Source organism: Capra hircus, chromosome 13 (assembly GCF_001704415.2).
Source record: "Capra hircus breed San Clemente chromosome 13, ASM170441v1, whole genome shotgun sequence".
In the NCBI taxonomy this organism is placed as follows: Eukaryota; Metazoa; Chordata; class Mammalia; order Artiodactyla; family Bovidae; genus Capra; species Capra hircus.
This window is the reverse complement of record NC_030820.1, coordinates 42,490,493-42,505,212: the sequence shown is the minus strand read 5'-3', so window position 1 is coordinate 42,505,212 and position 14,720 is coordinate 42,490,493. Positions and strand designations below refer to the sequence as shown.

Below are 14,720 nucleotides of genomic sequence, written 5' to 3'. Positions count from 1 at the left end.
CATGGGTTCCCCCCGCAGCTAAGCCAGTGAAAAACCAGGTGTTTCCAGGTCCCCCAGGGAAGCTTCTCCATGCAGCCCAACCCTGAGACCTTCCAGCAAGGCGGTTTAGTCACTAAGCCGTGTCTGACTGTTGTGACCCCATGGGATGTAGCCTGCCAGTCTTCTCTGTCCATGAGATTCTCCAGGCAAGAATACTGGAGTAGGTTGCCATTTCCTTCTCCAGGGAATCTTCCCAAGCCAGGGATCAAACACTGGTCTCCTGCACTGACAGGCAGATTCTTTACCAGCTGAGCTACAGGAGAAGCCTCCAGCAAGGACCAGACAGGAAACCACCTCCCTGCCTCTTAAGAGGCTCATGTCCATACAAAAACTTGCACATGGGTGCTTTTTCACAGTGACTTTATTCATAATTGCCAAAACTTGAAAACAACCAAGGTGTCCTTCAGTAGGTGATGGATAAATGAACTACAGGGCATCCAGATGGGCATATTATTACATGCTAAAATAAGCGAGCTGTCAAGTCATGAAGACATAGAGGAAACAAAGGCTACATGCTATATGATAGCAACTAGTTTGATGTCATCGAAAAGGCAAGACTATGCCAACAATGATAAGGGATTTTGAGGGATTGTGGAGAGGGAGGGATGAACAGGTGGAGAACAGAGGGTTTTTAGGGCAGTGAAACTTCTCTGTATGATACTGTATTGATGTATAATATACGTGTCATTATATGTTTGGCCAAACCCACAGGACATACAACACCTACAGTAACCCTTGATGTCAACTGTGGACTCTGCGTGATAATGACATGTCCATGTGGGGTCATCAGTTGTAACACAAGTACCAACCAGTGGAGATGCTGATAGGGAGGCCATGGGTGTGAGGGAGGAGGAATATTGAAACGTCACACTTTCCACCTAGTTTAGCTGTCAACCTAAAGCTGCTCTTAGAAGTCTATCTTTTAAGAGAAAGAAAAAAAAATTACCCAGACCCAGTGTGCTGTTAGAAGCACACATCTTTCAAGGACGGTCTGCAGAGATCAGAACACGAGTAACAGTGTGCATGCTCTACAAACATGGCCAGCAGGTGCCCAACACAGTGACCCAGACACCAGGCCTCAGGCTTTCATCCCAGCCCCAACCCACCCAGGGCAGCCACTCCTGAAGAGTCAGCATCTAAGACAGGCATGCGTCCTGGGCCTGCCCCACAGTCTGGGTGGGAGGGACCCCGAACTGCCTTCTGTCCACCCTCGTGGAGTCAGCTGGAGACGCCTGTGTTTCAGCTGAGCTGGGGTGGACTAGCCCCAGGCAGAGACCCCTGCCTCTTTCCCATCTTCTCTGCACTCGAGGATGAAGGACCATGGGGGGCTCCCACTCTGGCCCCTCCCCAGGGGGCTCTGTGATGGGATCAGGAAACAGCAGGCCTCCCTCCCTGGTTGGAGTAGCTCTCTCCCCTCTGGCTTCTCAGGCTACAGCTGTTGGTTGAACGTGACTGGAGAAGCTGGAAACTGCCCCAGGGCTGGAAAAGAGGCTGTTATCTGCCAGCATGCGGCTTTGCCAACATGAGCTCGTCCTCCCTGCCAGGCTCCATCCAGGTGTGATGCTCAGCCCTCAGCTTCTCACCCACCTGCCAGAGAAAGACGTGGAAGTTGTGATGACTGGGGGAGAGTCAGGGAGCAGATGGGCAAGAGGTACCCCCAAGGTCGACTCTGCAGATTTGGGGGCACCCTCACCCCCTCTTTCTTCCCACTCCACCACCGTGTTTTCAGGGCCCTGCTGAGCCTCAGGACAGGAGGGGGCTGCCCAGAATCTCTGCCCAGAGGAACGTGTGGCCTAAGACAAGAGGGCGTGAAGCCCACATGGGACAAACCTTACAAACCACAGGGGTCAATGAATAGCCAGCGGTGACTTTTTCATAGCATCAGAGGTGCCCGCATCTCACAGGGAGTAGCACAGCTTTGGGGGCACAGCAGGCCTGGGTCAGGCAAGTCCTCTCAGACCATGTGGCTGATCCCACCAGGCAGCGTGCTTTTCCAAAACAAGGGAAAGAGACCCACAGGCGTGTCAGTACACACTCCGGGACCGCATCTAAGCGACTGGGCAGAGTCCCTGAAACGTGAGGTGCTGCGTGCCTGCAGGGCAGGGACGTGAGGCGATCTTTTCCACAAGTGGAAACTATTTCAGCAGCCGTGCTCCAGCGCTAACACAGCCAGGTCCTCCAGGGCGGGAGCTCCCAAGAACTTTTCAGTCACTTTCTTTGTTGTAGGAACAGACTAGCAAGGGCAGCTATTGGCATCTGCCTGCTGATCAGCACGGGTCCAAAGGGTGCGGAATGAGGTTCTTCAGTCAGAGCTGTGGAAAGTGACACCCTGACGTGCAATGCCCTGCACCCTGAGCAGCCAGGCAGGCTCCCCAACCTGGGAGAGTGCTCCTCCCTCCCTCCCTCTTTCCCCCTCCCTCCTCCCCTCCATCCCCCTCTTCCCTCTTTGTCCTCCCCTCTACTTCCACACTTCCCCCTCCTCTCCCCTTCCCTCTTTCCCCTTCCCCCTCCCCCTCCCCCTCTCCCTTTCCCCCTTTCCTCCTGCTCCTGCCTCCCCCTCCCCTCCTCCCCTACCTCCTACCCCCCTCCCCTCTCCCTTTCCCCCTTTCCTCCTGCTCCTGCCTCCCCCTCCCCTCCCCTCCTTCCCTCCCCACTACCCCCCTCCCCTCCCTCTTCCTCCCCCTCCCTCTCCATTCCCCCCTTCCTTCCTTCTCCCTCCACTTCCACACATTCCCCCTCCCCCTCTTTCCCCCTCCCTCTCCCTCCTACCCATCCTCAACCAGGCTCCTCTTTACCTGGGTGCACAGCAACCCAAAACACTGAGACACCAAGGTCTGCAGCAAAGAGAGGGTCCATCAGCAGGGCCGACAAGCAAGGAGATGGGAAAACAAACCCCAAATCCGGTTCCCCTCAGGCAAGGGGCTTGTGTGTTTATGGGATGAAGACTGAAGAAGCAGGTCGTCTTAGACACAGGGACCATGGGGAAAGGTGAGGGAAAAGGGTGTCCCTGTCGTCGCTTTGCACAGGCATAGCTCAGCAACAGGCCTATGCATGTTTGCACACTCAGTTGAAAGGTCAGTGGTCCCAGCCAGTCTCAACCAGCTCAGCTCAAACTGGACACCGCTGACTCTTGCTCAGCTGAACTAGACACAGCTGACTCCAGCTTTCTGGAAAACAACCAGAACAAGCGTCTTATTGCTTAGGCGCCTTGCAGCCTGGAGGACGAGCCAGACATCTGCAGCAACAATTAAAAGCACCTTGATGAGTAAAGGCAGGTGTGATGGGTTTAACTAATCCTTGGTTTCAATCCCTCAGACCCAGCCAGGCCTCACCTGTTCCAGGCTGCGCCTCTGAGGCCCCATTGACCCATCCCCCCGGTAGTCCCCCCAGGGATCTATTGCTGCCCCCGCAACACTGAGCACTTCCCACCGTCAGCATCACCTTCTCTACTGGTCTGTAAGGTTACTGTCCTTTGCATCCTAACCACCAGTTCTCCTGACACAGAAAAAGTGTTCAGACATATCTGCTGAATCAACCAGAAAGGCCACGATAGCTCAGCCCAGCCTTAGCAAGAGTCAAGGTACCAGAGAGAAGCTGGTCCATGCAGACCCTCAGTGCTATGAGGGCCCTATAGTAGCCAGGCCTGCCATGAGCCGCCGTCCTGGAGTTCAGACCTTCCCCCATGCCCTCCTGGAGTGCCTCAGCGCTGGCCTGCACGACCAACAGAATAAGAAGGAGCTGACAGCTCGTGACTCTGAAGCCGCTTCTGCCTTGCTCGGTCCTGGAGGGAGCCAGACACCAGGCTGTCAGGGCACTCACACTGGTGTGTGGACAGGCCTCCAGGCAGAGGAACTGAGTCCTCGCACCCACAACAAGCACCAGCTTGCCCAGAGCGTGAGGGGGCCACTGAGCAGGGGAGGAAACCTTGAGCCCCACGCCAAGCCTTCAGATGCTGTAACCTCAGCCACCACCTTCTTTTTAAATTGTTATTTATTTTGCTGCACTGGGTCTTAGTTTCGGCGTGTGGGATCTAGTTCCCTGACTGGGGATTGATTGAACCCAGGCCCTCTTGCATTGGGAGCGTGGAGTCTTAGCCACTGGACCACCAGGGATGTCTCAGCCACTGGCAACCTCATCAAAGACACTGGGCCAGAACTAGCTACTAGCTGCTTTGCTCCTGGAGAAACTGAAATTAGGGCTTCACAGGTGGCACTGGTGGTAAAGAACCTGCCTGCCAGTGCTGGAGATGTAAGAGGTGCAGGTTCACTCCCTGAGTTGGGAAGATCCCCTGGGAGAGGGCATGGCAACCCACTCCAGCATTCTTGCCTGCAGAATCCCATGGACAGTGGAGCCTGGTGGGCTACAGTCCATGGAGTCGCAGTCAGACATAACTGAAGAGAATTAGCATGCATGTGCTCATGTTTACTAAGGTTTTGAAACCAAAGGAAATTGTTAAATCCATTACACCTATGCCTGTCCTCATTTAGCAAGCTTGCTTTCACTGCCGTCACAAAAGGCTTGCGTGTCCTCCACACGTCACCGAGCACAAACAATAAGATGTTTGCCCAAGTTGTTTTCTAAGAATTTGGAGTCAGTTGTGTCTGGTTCAGGCTCCAGCCAGTTAAGGCTGGTTGGGACCATCAAGCCTCCCACTGGGCATGCACGAGTGTCCACCTGGTGACCTTTGAGACATCGGGGGCCCAAAAGTCCACCTTCAGAACCTGCTAACTGCTCCGTCTACTGAACAAGCGTCCTATGGAAAACCCACAGCTTAGTCAAGGCCTGCTCAGAACAACAGTGAAACTCACCTTTTATTTCCCATCACCTTTCCCTTCTCCCCATGCCTCAGACCACGCTGCGTCCTTACCCTGTGAATACCCCAGCCCTTCACATTTGGGGAGGTAGAGTTCAGGCAGGGTTCTCCCTTTTCATGTCCTGGGGCTTGGACCAAAGCAAAGGGAGCAAAAAGTAGACCTCAGGGAGAGAAACCAAGGCCACGCTCCCAGGGCAGCAAACAGGGGAGTAGGTCACAAACATGGACTGTGGCCTGAGGCCTACCGCCCTCTGCCCCTGAATCCTGCGTCCCACTTGCCCAGGCCCACAAGCTGACCTTGAACAGCCCACTCTTACTCAATCTCTTGACTTTACAGCAGAGGATAGACTTGTCCTTGGAGCTGGGTGGAAACCTACATGTCACAAGGCAGAAAGTGGTTCATGGTGCTTGTGCAGATGAGCCAAAACAGAAGTTTTGAGACCTCCACAAGTTTCTGAAAAACTTTGAAAAGAATCAGAAGTTTTGGAAGCTGTGTTTTTAAAGGGTGCCCCTGTGGCCGTGGCCAGATATTGGCCTCTGGCTTGAGTCCCGAGCTCCCCCGGGGCTTGAGAACGGGGCAGGCCGTGACCATGCTGGGGCCCTCCCCAGGGTGAGAGGGCCTGCCCCTGCGGAGGGGCGAGGTCCAGGGTCCTCTGCCCTCAGCCGCCCCGCTGGGGGAGTTTCTGACCTTTCCTCCTACTTCATCACTGTTTCTACCCCCGGTCTCTCTCATTCTCCAGGGCACGAATGCCCCATCTTTCCCTCCTGGGACTCTGGTCAAGCCCACCTCTCCTGTGGCCTCTGCCAGTCTTCAGTACAATGAAAGGCTTGGGCACATGGATATCTCCAGAGGCCGGGTCATTTAGAACCACCGTCACAATTCTCTGTTTTGTTTTTGTTTTTTGTACCACTCACTACCGGCTGTTCTTTACTCCACACATTCTGCACTCAGTAAATGTATTTTAAACGCCATGACTCTAAGTGGAAAACCAGCTTTCCTCACTATAAATAGAAGGAAACAGTAACAATCAGCGTCCTGAAAACAAACCACCAGGAGTTAAATCCTGCCCAGGACACTGCCCCTCGGAGGGGGAGGCCGGCTCTCTCCTCGGCTGTCTCTGTCAGGTTAAGTCCTCACACCACCTCGGGCACCGTCAGGCCCAAACTTTGGTCAGCAATGGACTTCCTTTCAGAGCTACTGGCTTAGGACTTTCCCGGAGGTTCAGGGGTTAAGACTCCTTGCTTCCACTGCAGGGGACACCGGTTCAACCCCTGGTTGGGGAACTAAGATCCTGAACGTGGAGCAGCCAAAAAATTAAAAAACAAAAACAGATTTACTGGTTTAATTATTTTTCTGTTTCTTTCTCCCCTCTCTTTCCCCCATAAAACTCATAATGAACATGTAAGTACAATCCTCTGGTCTGAAAGTATGTGCTGAAAAAGTCTATTTTTTTCTTTTTTCGCCAGCACCAACCCACAGGGCAAGACACCAGCATTGTCTGGGGAGCAATAATGGCTGTGTTTCCAGCATCCCTGCCCACTGGCCCTGACAGATACCACAGTGGTTCCTGCCAGGAAATTCCCTGCCGCGTGGAAAACCCAGAGAAGGAAGCGGAGCCCCGTGGACCTCTCAGGCTCCACCCAGAGCTGCAGGAGTAAAACAAGCCCATCATCTCGGGCCCGGGGATCCACAGGGACCTGGGAGCCTGTGACAAGACACACACACCACCCGGCCTCAGGCGGCCGCCTCTGTGCCTATTCTACCATGTCCGAGGTGGTTTGGCTCCTGTGTACCACTTGATAGAGCCCTCGGGGGAAAAATATTACCACCTGCATTTTGCAAACAAGAAAACCAGGGCCAAGATCTAACTTGAGGTCAGCACAAAGGTCAGCTTCACTCCTTCCAAGGCCGCTGGTAAAGTGAGCCTGGGCATCTGGGGGGAGATCCTGGTACCCCCAGCCCACCCTCCCGTCCACAGTCTTCCCTGGGCTCTTCTCCTGTTGATCAGCTGCCTCGTCCAGCCTTCTTTCCCCTCAAGGACCGTGACCCCCATCATCGACTGGGCCACCGCCCCAGAGAGCAGCTGAGCCCTGGCTACAGGGCTGGGTCCTCATGTCAAGGATCATCTGCCGCCCAAACCCCTGCTGGGGCAGACGGGGGTTCAGCAGCAGGGGGTGAGGGATGGGTGAAGATCCCCCAGACTTGGGCAGGGTCTCCACTGTGCTCTTTCCCAGCCTTCTCCAAGACCAGGTGGATTCAGGACAACTGGCCCATCGTCCTTACAAGCAGCAGTCAGAGCGAGTGAGGCTCAGATCAGAACCTGAGTCCCGCACGACCCCTGGCTTTCACCCCCAGGGCCTGGGACCCTCCTCCTTCCTCCCCCTCTGGCCTTGCAGTAGAAGGTTTTGGAGAACCTCGCATCAATGCTTCCCAACTCTTCTCCCCCCAGGACCCCTGTTATTCCCCAAATGGTGTTCTCAGTGAACAAACCACAAGTACTGCATCATCTGTTTTCCACATGTGGTCAGGGATGGGCGGCCACTCGGATGCACGCCCAGGCAGCGGGAGAACCTCCCTGACTCCGCCCTCAGGAGCTTGGGGGCCTCGACACACATTTGTGAGCAACTGCTGGAAACTCACAATGCCCACCACCCACATGGTCTTCGAAGCCCCCAACACTGAGAGACCCACTGAAACGTCCTGTCCAGCCATCTCTGCCCCCGGCAGGATGAATCCCCCATCTCTGGGGGCGGGGAGTGTTCCAGTGGGCAGCCCCCTCTTCCAGCTTTCATCTGCGCCCGGGTTTGTCCCCAGCACAGGGAGCTTTCAAAGTGGGCACTCTCTTGCGTCACCAGGGCTGGACAGCACTCTGCCCGGAAATATGTTGAAGGGAGGGAAGGATGGGAAGATGAGGGAAGAAAGGAATCTGAGCTTCAGCAAGAGCCCGGCTCTCCCGGGGAGAACTGTTTGTACACTCGGGGCAGCTCCGTCTCCTCCTGGGGCTCCTGTGACCGCCCCCTCCCGTCCTCAGACCCACGGCAGGTGTACGGCTCAAGGAAACGCTGTGGAAGGAATGAATGAGCAGGTAAGCATCACTGGCACCCACATGGGTACCCACGGCTCTGGATGCAGGAAAACTCAGTTTGCCGAGAGCACCTGCAACCCCCTCCCTAGATCTGACTCCCATCTGGGTCCCAGGTCAGCCAGGCAGAAAGACCGGGGTTCCAGGCTTGGCTCTGGGGGGCAAAGCAGGCGCGGGCCATGCTCACCACCTCGATTCTCCCAGCGCACCGCCCCCTGACCAGTGAGGCAGAGAAGGCCCAGGTCGGGGGCATCAGGCAGAACCGTGGCTTTGGGGGCAGATAAGCGCTTCATTCTCTTCTCGCCTTCTCACCTCGCCCACCAAGCACCTGGGAGCATGAAGCAGAGGGCCAAGCCAGGGACCCCAGAACATCAAGGACCCCCGGACAAACTGTGGGTTCAGAACATTGAGGGGGGCCACATGTGACCTTTTCCGAAGCTCTCCAGGTACTTTAATTGGCAGCCAGCACTCAGAATCATGGCTTATAGTACACTCTGCTATATTTAAGATGGATAACCAGCAGGGACCTGCTGTACAGCAGAGGGAACTCCGCTCAGTGTTAGGCAGCAGCCTGGATGCGAGGGCAGTTTGGGGGCGAATAGATACATGTGTATGTATGGCTGAGTCCCTCTCTGTTCACCTGAAACTATCACAACATTGTTAGCTGGCTATTCTGCAATACAAAATAAAAAGGTTAAATTTTTTTTTTTTTTTAAGTAAAAGGAATCATGGCTTATAGCAAAGGCGGGTTCAGGCTGGACCGGCAGGGATGATGTGGAAAGTTCCTGCCGTGCCCTGGGGCGGGGCCGTCTAGGCGGGAAAGAGACCCAAGTGCCAGAGATAGCAAACAGATCCAGGTGAGCAAGAAGGAGCTTGCAGAGGCATGGGCCCTTTCCCAGGCTGCGGTAATGTGAAGCGGAGCATGGGAGGAGCGGATGAGGCCATCTATGCTGGGTGATGCCAGGAGGGAGGAGGCAGGCCCTGGCTTCTCAGATGCAGGGCTGTGTCCTCTGGACTGTGACCACCTAGCAAATCTAGGTGAGGGGGCCATGTTCATGACCTCAAAGCTCAGAACCTGGGCGGGGTGACAGAGCAAATGGGGCTGGATAATTAATCTAGAGGGTTCATGAGGACCTGGAGCACAGCTGAATCTGTTGAGAACCTGCTCTTCCCGACTTTGCGGGGGAAGAGAGGAGCGTCGATCTGAAGTCTTATCGGCTGGAACCAGTGGCCTGACGTCTAGATGATCATCTGACCTGCCCTGGAATTGCCTACTTCCCTCCTCCACTGAGTGATGGTTAATTCTGTGTGTCATCTTGGCGGGGCTAAGAGATGCCCCAAGAGCTGGAGGAGCCATGTTTCTGGGTGCAGGCGGGAGGGTGTGTACAGCAGTGATGGGAATTCGACCTGGTTCAGCAGATTTCCCTCCCCAGTGCCAGTGGGCGAGGGCGGGGGGCATCACCCACCATTGAGGGTCCAAGCAGAACGAAAAGGCAGGGGAAGGGCAAGTTCACTCCCTGCTTTGAGCCAAGACCTCTGCCTTCCCCTGCCCTTGGACAGGGGTCTCCCGGTTTGAGCCTTCAGGCTGACATCAGGGTGTACCCCATCAGCCCCCTGAAGCCTAGCCTTCAGGTTTGGACTGAACTCTCCTGGGCCTCCACCCACAGGAAGCAGGTCCTGGGGCTTTGCCTCCATAATGCATGAGCCAGTTCCCATAACAAACCTCCCTATGTCTCTACAGACCCTGTTGTTGTGTCTGACTCTGTGACCCCATGGACTGCAGCACACCAGGCTCCCCTGTCCTTCACAGACACAACTTAGCGACTGAACAACAACCAAAAGCATAATTCATTAAAATTATTACTTCAAAGGATTTGGGGGAATTTTTGCTTTAGTTGAAATTAGTTTTGTTTTCTCCAAAGTGGTTTCACCCCAGCCAGTTCCCATAGATGTATCAGTTTACTTCTGCTCAGCCAAATGTCAATTTTGTGTGTGACTCACATTTCAGACATGAGCAATTATTAAATACTTAAAATGTACGCAAAATATCGCTTTGATGGAGGCAGTTAACAAATCTGTAAATTGAAAGGAGTGTTGAAGCAGTAGTCTGTTTTGAAAATCTATTCGAGAGAAACCCACCCCATCCATCTACAGTTCTTAAGCCCAAGGGTTTAGCTACTCCACCTTGAAAGGAATCGGTTCCCTTCCCCAATATACTAAAAAAGAAAGACTCAGAGACTGTTCATCTCTGTCAGGTTATGGTTCAATGTTGACGTGAACTGACAGCAACAAAACCAATTTCCAAGCCACAAACTAAAAACTAAAATATCCAACTAAACAAAGAAAACCAGAGAAATATTCAGAAACTGCTCAGAGCGTCTTATCCGATGTGAATCTCTGTAACCCTTCGTGTCCTTAGAGATAAGTGTTTGGAAAACTGGGGATGAACAGCAAGTTGACGGTTTGCAGAACTAGTCTTAGCAAGTGGACTTTCAAAGAAATGGCTTTTGGAGGCCCAGGTTTCCTGATGTGACCTAGAGCCAGGACTTTCCACCTGGCTCTGCAGTTGCCCTGGGGTCGAGACTGGGTGGGGCTGCTTCTGCTTCTGAGTGGGTAACCTGGGGTCCCCACTCCAAGGTCATTCAGGCCCCCTGGAGCTGATGTGAAGACATTTCTGTGCCCCCTGCAGTGTCAGGTGGAAGGAGAAAGGAACTCAAATGCAGGCCCGCAGCTTCAAGAGGCTGGTCCAGCCTTGGTCCCCACCAGCCCACCCAGCAGACCCCTCCCCAGGGCTACTTCCTCCACGGGTGGGGCTGCCGGGAATCTCCATGGAAATCAACTGTGCCGGTGGAGCCCTGAGGTCCCTCCAGGTCCTTCTCTCATCAGAGCCCTGAAACAATTCACTTCCTCTCCCAGACTAACGATTCCCTCTCTGTTCCCGGGACAACAGATTAAGAGAAACTGCTGTGACTTTCTCCCTGCCTTGTGGCCCCAGCAAGCCCTTTTCAGCAACAGCTTAGCAGGGATGAACCTCAAAGTTCTCACACCAGCCAGAGGCTGCTGGTGGCTTCATCTCTCTCCTTCCCTCTGTGAGCTCTAACCATCCATGAACTGCTTGCATTGTTCTCAGTATAACATCTTTACATACACGGATATGGATGTAAAGATACAGCATCCATGTATTAGCATCCTGGGCTTGCCCAGTGACTCAGCAGTTAAGAATCTGCCTGCCAACACAGAAGATGCAGGAGACCCAGGTTCGATCCGTGGGTTGGGAAGATCTCCTAGAGGCGGGCATGGCAACAGTACTCTTGCCTGGAGAATCCCTTGGACAGAGGAGACTGGGCGGGCTACAGTCCGTGGGGTCACAGAGTCAGACACAACTGAAGTGACTAAACACACACGTACATTAGCATCCTAGCACCAGCCAGCCTAGGGAACCAAGAGCTTCCGGAGTCCCTCCCCCATCTCCTCCTCTTTCCTCGCCTCCTCCTCCCCTCCTCCCCCGCAGTCCTGGAGTCTGCTGTTCCCAGGTATGAGCCTCATACTTCTTCAAAGTCAGAAGAATCATTCTTTTCTTTTCTTTTTTAAGGGAAGAAGATCGGTTTTATGTGCCGCAGGCTGGAGCTGTTCTCAGAGGTTGGGGCCTCACAGGACAGTAAGATGTCAGAATTAACATGGGATTCCCCGTGTTTGAAAGGAAGTATGTGAAGGGGTAGGGGGGACCCATCTGTCATCGGAGTCATTTCGTTAAAGAAAGGACATTTGAACTATAGAAAGAGCATATTCTCAGAATTTTAAAAACTGAATACATCAGGTTCATCCAAAACATCTTTATTTTCCTTGTTTCCATGCAGAGCCCGGAGCCCTTCACCTTAGACCAGTTTGGCATTTAAGAATCTCATTTAGAAACTCACCTTCTGTGACCTGAGTCCCTAAGAGGATGGGGATTTTCCGGGGGGGGGGCGGGCGGTCCACCCCCATCCTGGACGCCCCACCCCTGAGATCTCGGGAGGAGGGAGTACCCTCGGCCCCCTTCCTCATCTCCCTCTTATCTTCACCAGACGCCACACCCAATCCCACCGTAGGAACCCTCAGGGACCAGAGCTCCCCTGCCTCTCTTCTCTGTCTTCCTCTCCCTCTAGCCCAGGCCTGAGCAGGGGACTGCAGGGAGACCCCGAGGACAGGGCTAGGATGGACCGTGCAGCGGGTGTGATGTCACGGGACCCCAGTGACCCACTGAAAATGTCCCCAAATGGAAACACTTCATCGGTGCTACAGCACACCCGGATGGTCTGGCCCCACCCCCTCTGCACAGGTACAGTGCTCTGTCATTCGCCCTCGAACAGGAATAGGGGAGGGTAAAGGGCTGGGCAGGTGTTTTGCAATAGCCCCCCAGGTAAGCAGACTCTGTCCGTCCCCACCCTGCACTAAGAACCTCTGCCTGGGCTCTGGCCAGAATGGTTTTTAGAAACCACACGGCAACATTGCAAAAACCCAGGTTCCGATGGCACCTCAGCTTGACATCAGGGGGTGGAAGGGGGGCTGCTCCTCCCATGTCTGACTTTTGGCCTCTCCCCAGCTCCTCTGTGGGCGCACGCAAACCCAGGGAGCTGCTTCAGAGCCCCAACCCCAAAGGGGCCCCAAAGGGCTGGAGCCGAAGGGCTAAGGGGCACCTTCCTCTCTGAGCCATGTCTTTCTAGGATTTTGATGGGAAACAACCCCCACCCCTCAAGTGTGACCCCCTCCCATTACCCCATCACAGCATCTCTGGTCCTTCCCGCTCCTTGACCATCCTGCCCTCCTTCAGGTAAGGCAGGGCTGGTCCTCCAGGGCTCCCAACTTGGCTCTAGAAGTCCCCATATCTCAAATGCAGGACATACACACACACAGAGAGTTTTCTTTCAGCTGGCTACACGCAAAGAGTGATAAACATCACCAGTGAGGCAGGCGTGTCCCAGCCCTGGTCGGGACTCTGGCACCAGGTTCTGACTGGAGCTCAGACTCGAGTCCTGTCTGCCCCATCCCGCTCATAGACCTCCCCCTACCCTCCTCAACCACAGGCATCAAAGGGGGGCCTCCTAGAGTCCTGCTGCTGCTGCTGCTAAGTCACTTCAGTCGTGTTCGACTCTGTGCGACCCCATAGACGGCAGCCCACCAGGCTCCCCAGTCCCTGGGATTCTCCAGGCAAGAACACTGGAGTGGGTTGCCATTTCCTTCTCCAATGCATGAAGGTGAAAATTGAAAGTGAAGTCGCTCAGTCGTGTCCGACTCTTAGCAACCCCATAGACTGCAGCCTACCAGGCTCCTCCATCCATGGGATTTTCCAGGGAAGAGTACTGGAGTGGGGTGCCATTGCCTTCTCTGCCTGGAGTCTTAGGGTCCCCCATTAGGGCTGAGTGGAACAAGGAGAGGCTCAAGAGAACCCCACATGCCCCCGCTGGGGCCCTTCAACAACCCCACCCAACCTCCACCCTCCCCAGCCTCCCTCTACCCCCATTCAAGCACAGTCGTACACCTTGGAGCTCACATCCCTTTATTCCAACTGGAGCATCGCTTTGGGTCTCCTCACAACAGCTCTGCAGGGTAAAGAGCACCCCCGTCTCTCAAGCACTCTCAGTCTGGCCGGGCAGATCAGACCCCAGGCCACGGGGAAGCCCCTCCTGCCCAACACCAACTGCCCCCACATGGAAGCAGGGCCCGACCAGGCAGTGGGACCAGAGTTGGGCGGAGGCAGGGGGCAGCAGAGCGGGTGGGGGGTGGGGGGCCTCAGTTCTGGGTGAGGATGCGCACGAACTCCTCATAGTTCACCCGGCCATCTTGGTCCACGTCTGCCTCCCGGATCATGGCATCCAGCTCGTCCTGAGACAGCTTCTCCCCCAGCTGGGCTGTGGCCTGCCTGAGCTCGTCCACGCTGATGTAGCCATCGTTGTCCTGGTCGAAGGCACGGAAGATTTCCCTCAGGTCCTCCTCCGTGTCTGAGGTCTGAAGCCCTGTGGCCATGGCCTCCAGGAACTCCTGGAAGCTGATGATGCCGTTGTTGTCCGTGTCCAGCCGGGCGATGAGCACCTTCAGCTCAGCCTCTGATGGCTTCAGGCCCAGCTCCTGCATCACGGTGCCCAGCTCCTGCACACTGATGGTGCCATCCTTGTCCTTGTCGAACTTGTCGAAGGCCTCCTTGAACTCCGCCACCTGCTCTTCAGACAGCTTTTCTGCCATGTCGCTCGCACCTGCTACGGAGCTCACCAGCTCACTGCCAACCTGCCTGAGGGACTCACGTCAGAGATGGGACCAGCTCGGGACCAAGGCTGTGTGTGTGTCTGAGAACACAGTTCATGCGGCAGCTTTGCCACTGCTGGGAGCCCCCTCCTTTTCTGTGCATCCCAGCAAAGGGAGGAGGACACTTCCCACCCACCGCATGTCCCGGGGCGAGATCCTCCTCCCAGGGAGGGACAGCAGACTGCAGACAGACGAGAAATGCAGGAACTGGAGAGGCGGGCCCGCCCCAGGAGAGGCTGCAGAGAACCAATCTGGCCCAGCCTCGCCCACCCCGACAGCAGAGCACAGTGCCCACGGCACTCTCAGTCTAGCCAAGCTCAAGATGGGGGGCTCAAGAGAACTCTTCCAAATTTAGAGACCAGTGTGGGGAGGGGAGGGGAGCATCCCACAGCCCTGAGGACTGGGAGGGCTGTGGCCAGCGTTCCTGTTCTCTCTGGGGCTGTCCAGCCCCCATCCGGCAGGGTGGGCTGTGGTGGTAGAGTTCAGTGGGATTCTCCCAGGATGCA

General features: G+C 55.0%; 1 protein-coding gene across 1 annotated transcript; it reads right to left on the bottom strand.

Moving 5' to 3' along the window:
• LOC102175311 (calmodulin) lies at window positions 13,455–14,312 on the bottom strand. Its single transcript, XM_005688097.3, has one exon. The coding sequence runs from the start codon at window positions 14,152–14,154 to the stop codon at window positions 13,705–13,707; it is 450 nt and encodes a 149-aa protein (XP_005688154.1). The 5' UTR covers window positions 14,155–14,312; the 3' UTR covers window positions 13,455–13,704.

What these genes read in the sequence shown, in the direction of transcription:
- LOC102175311 (XM_005688097.3), bottom strand. Translation starts at nt 14,154, where the DNA reads ATGGCAGAAAAGCTGTCTGAAGAGCAGGTGGCGGAGTTCAAGGAGGCC.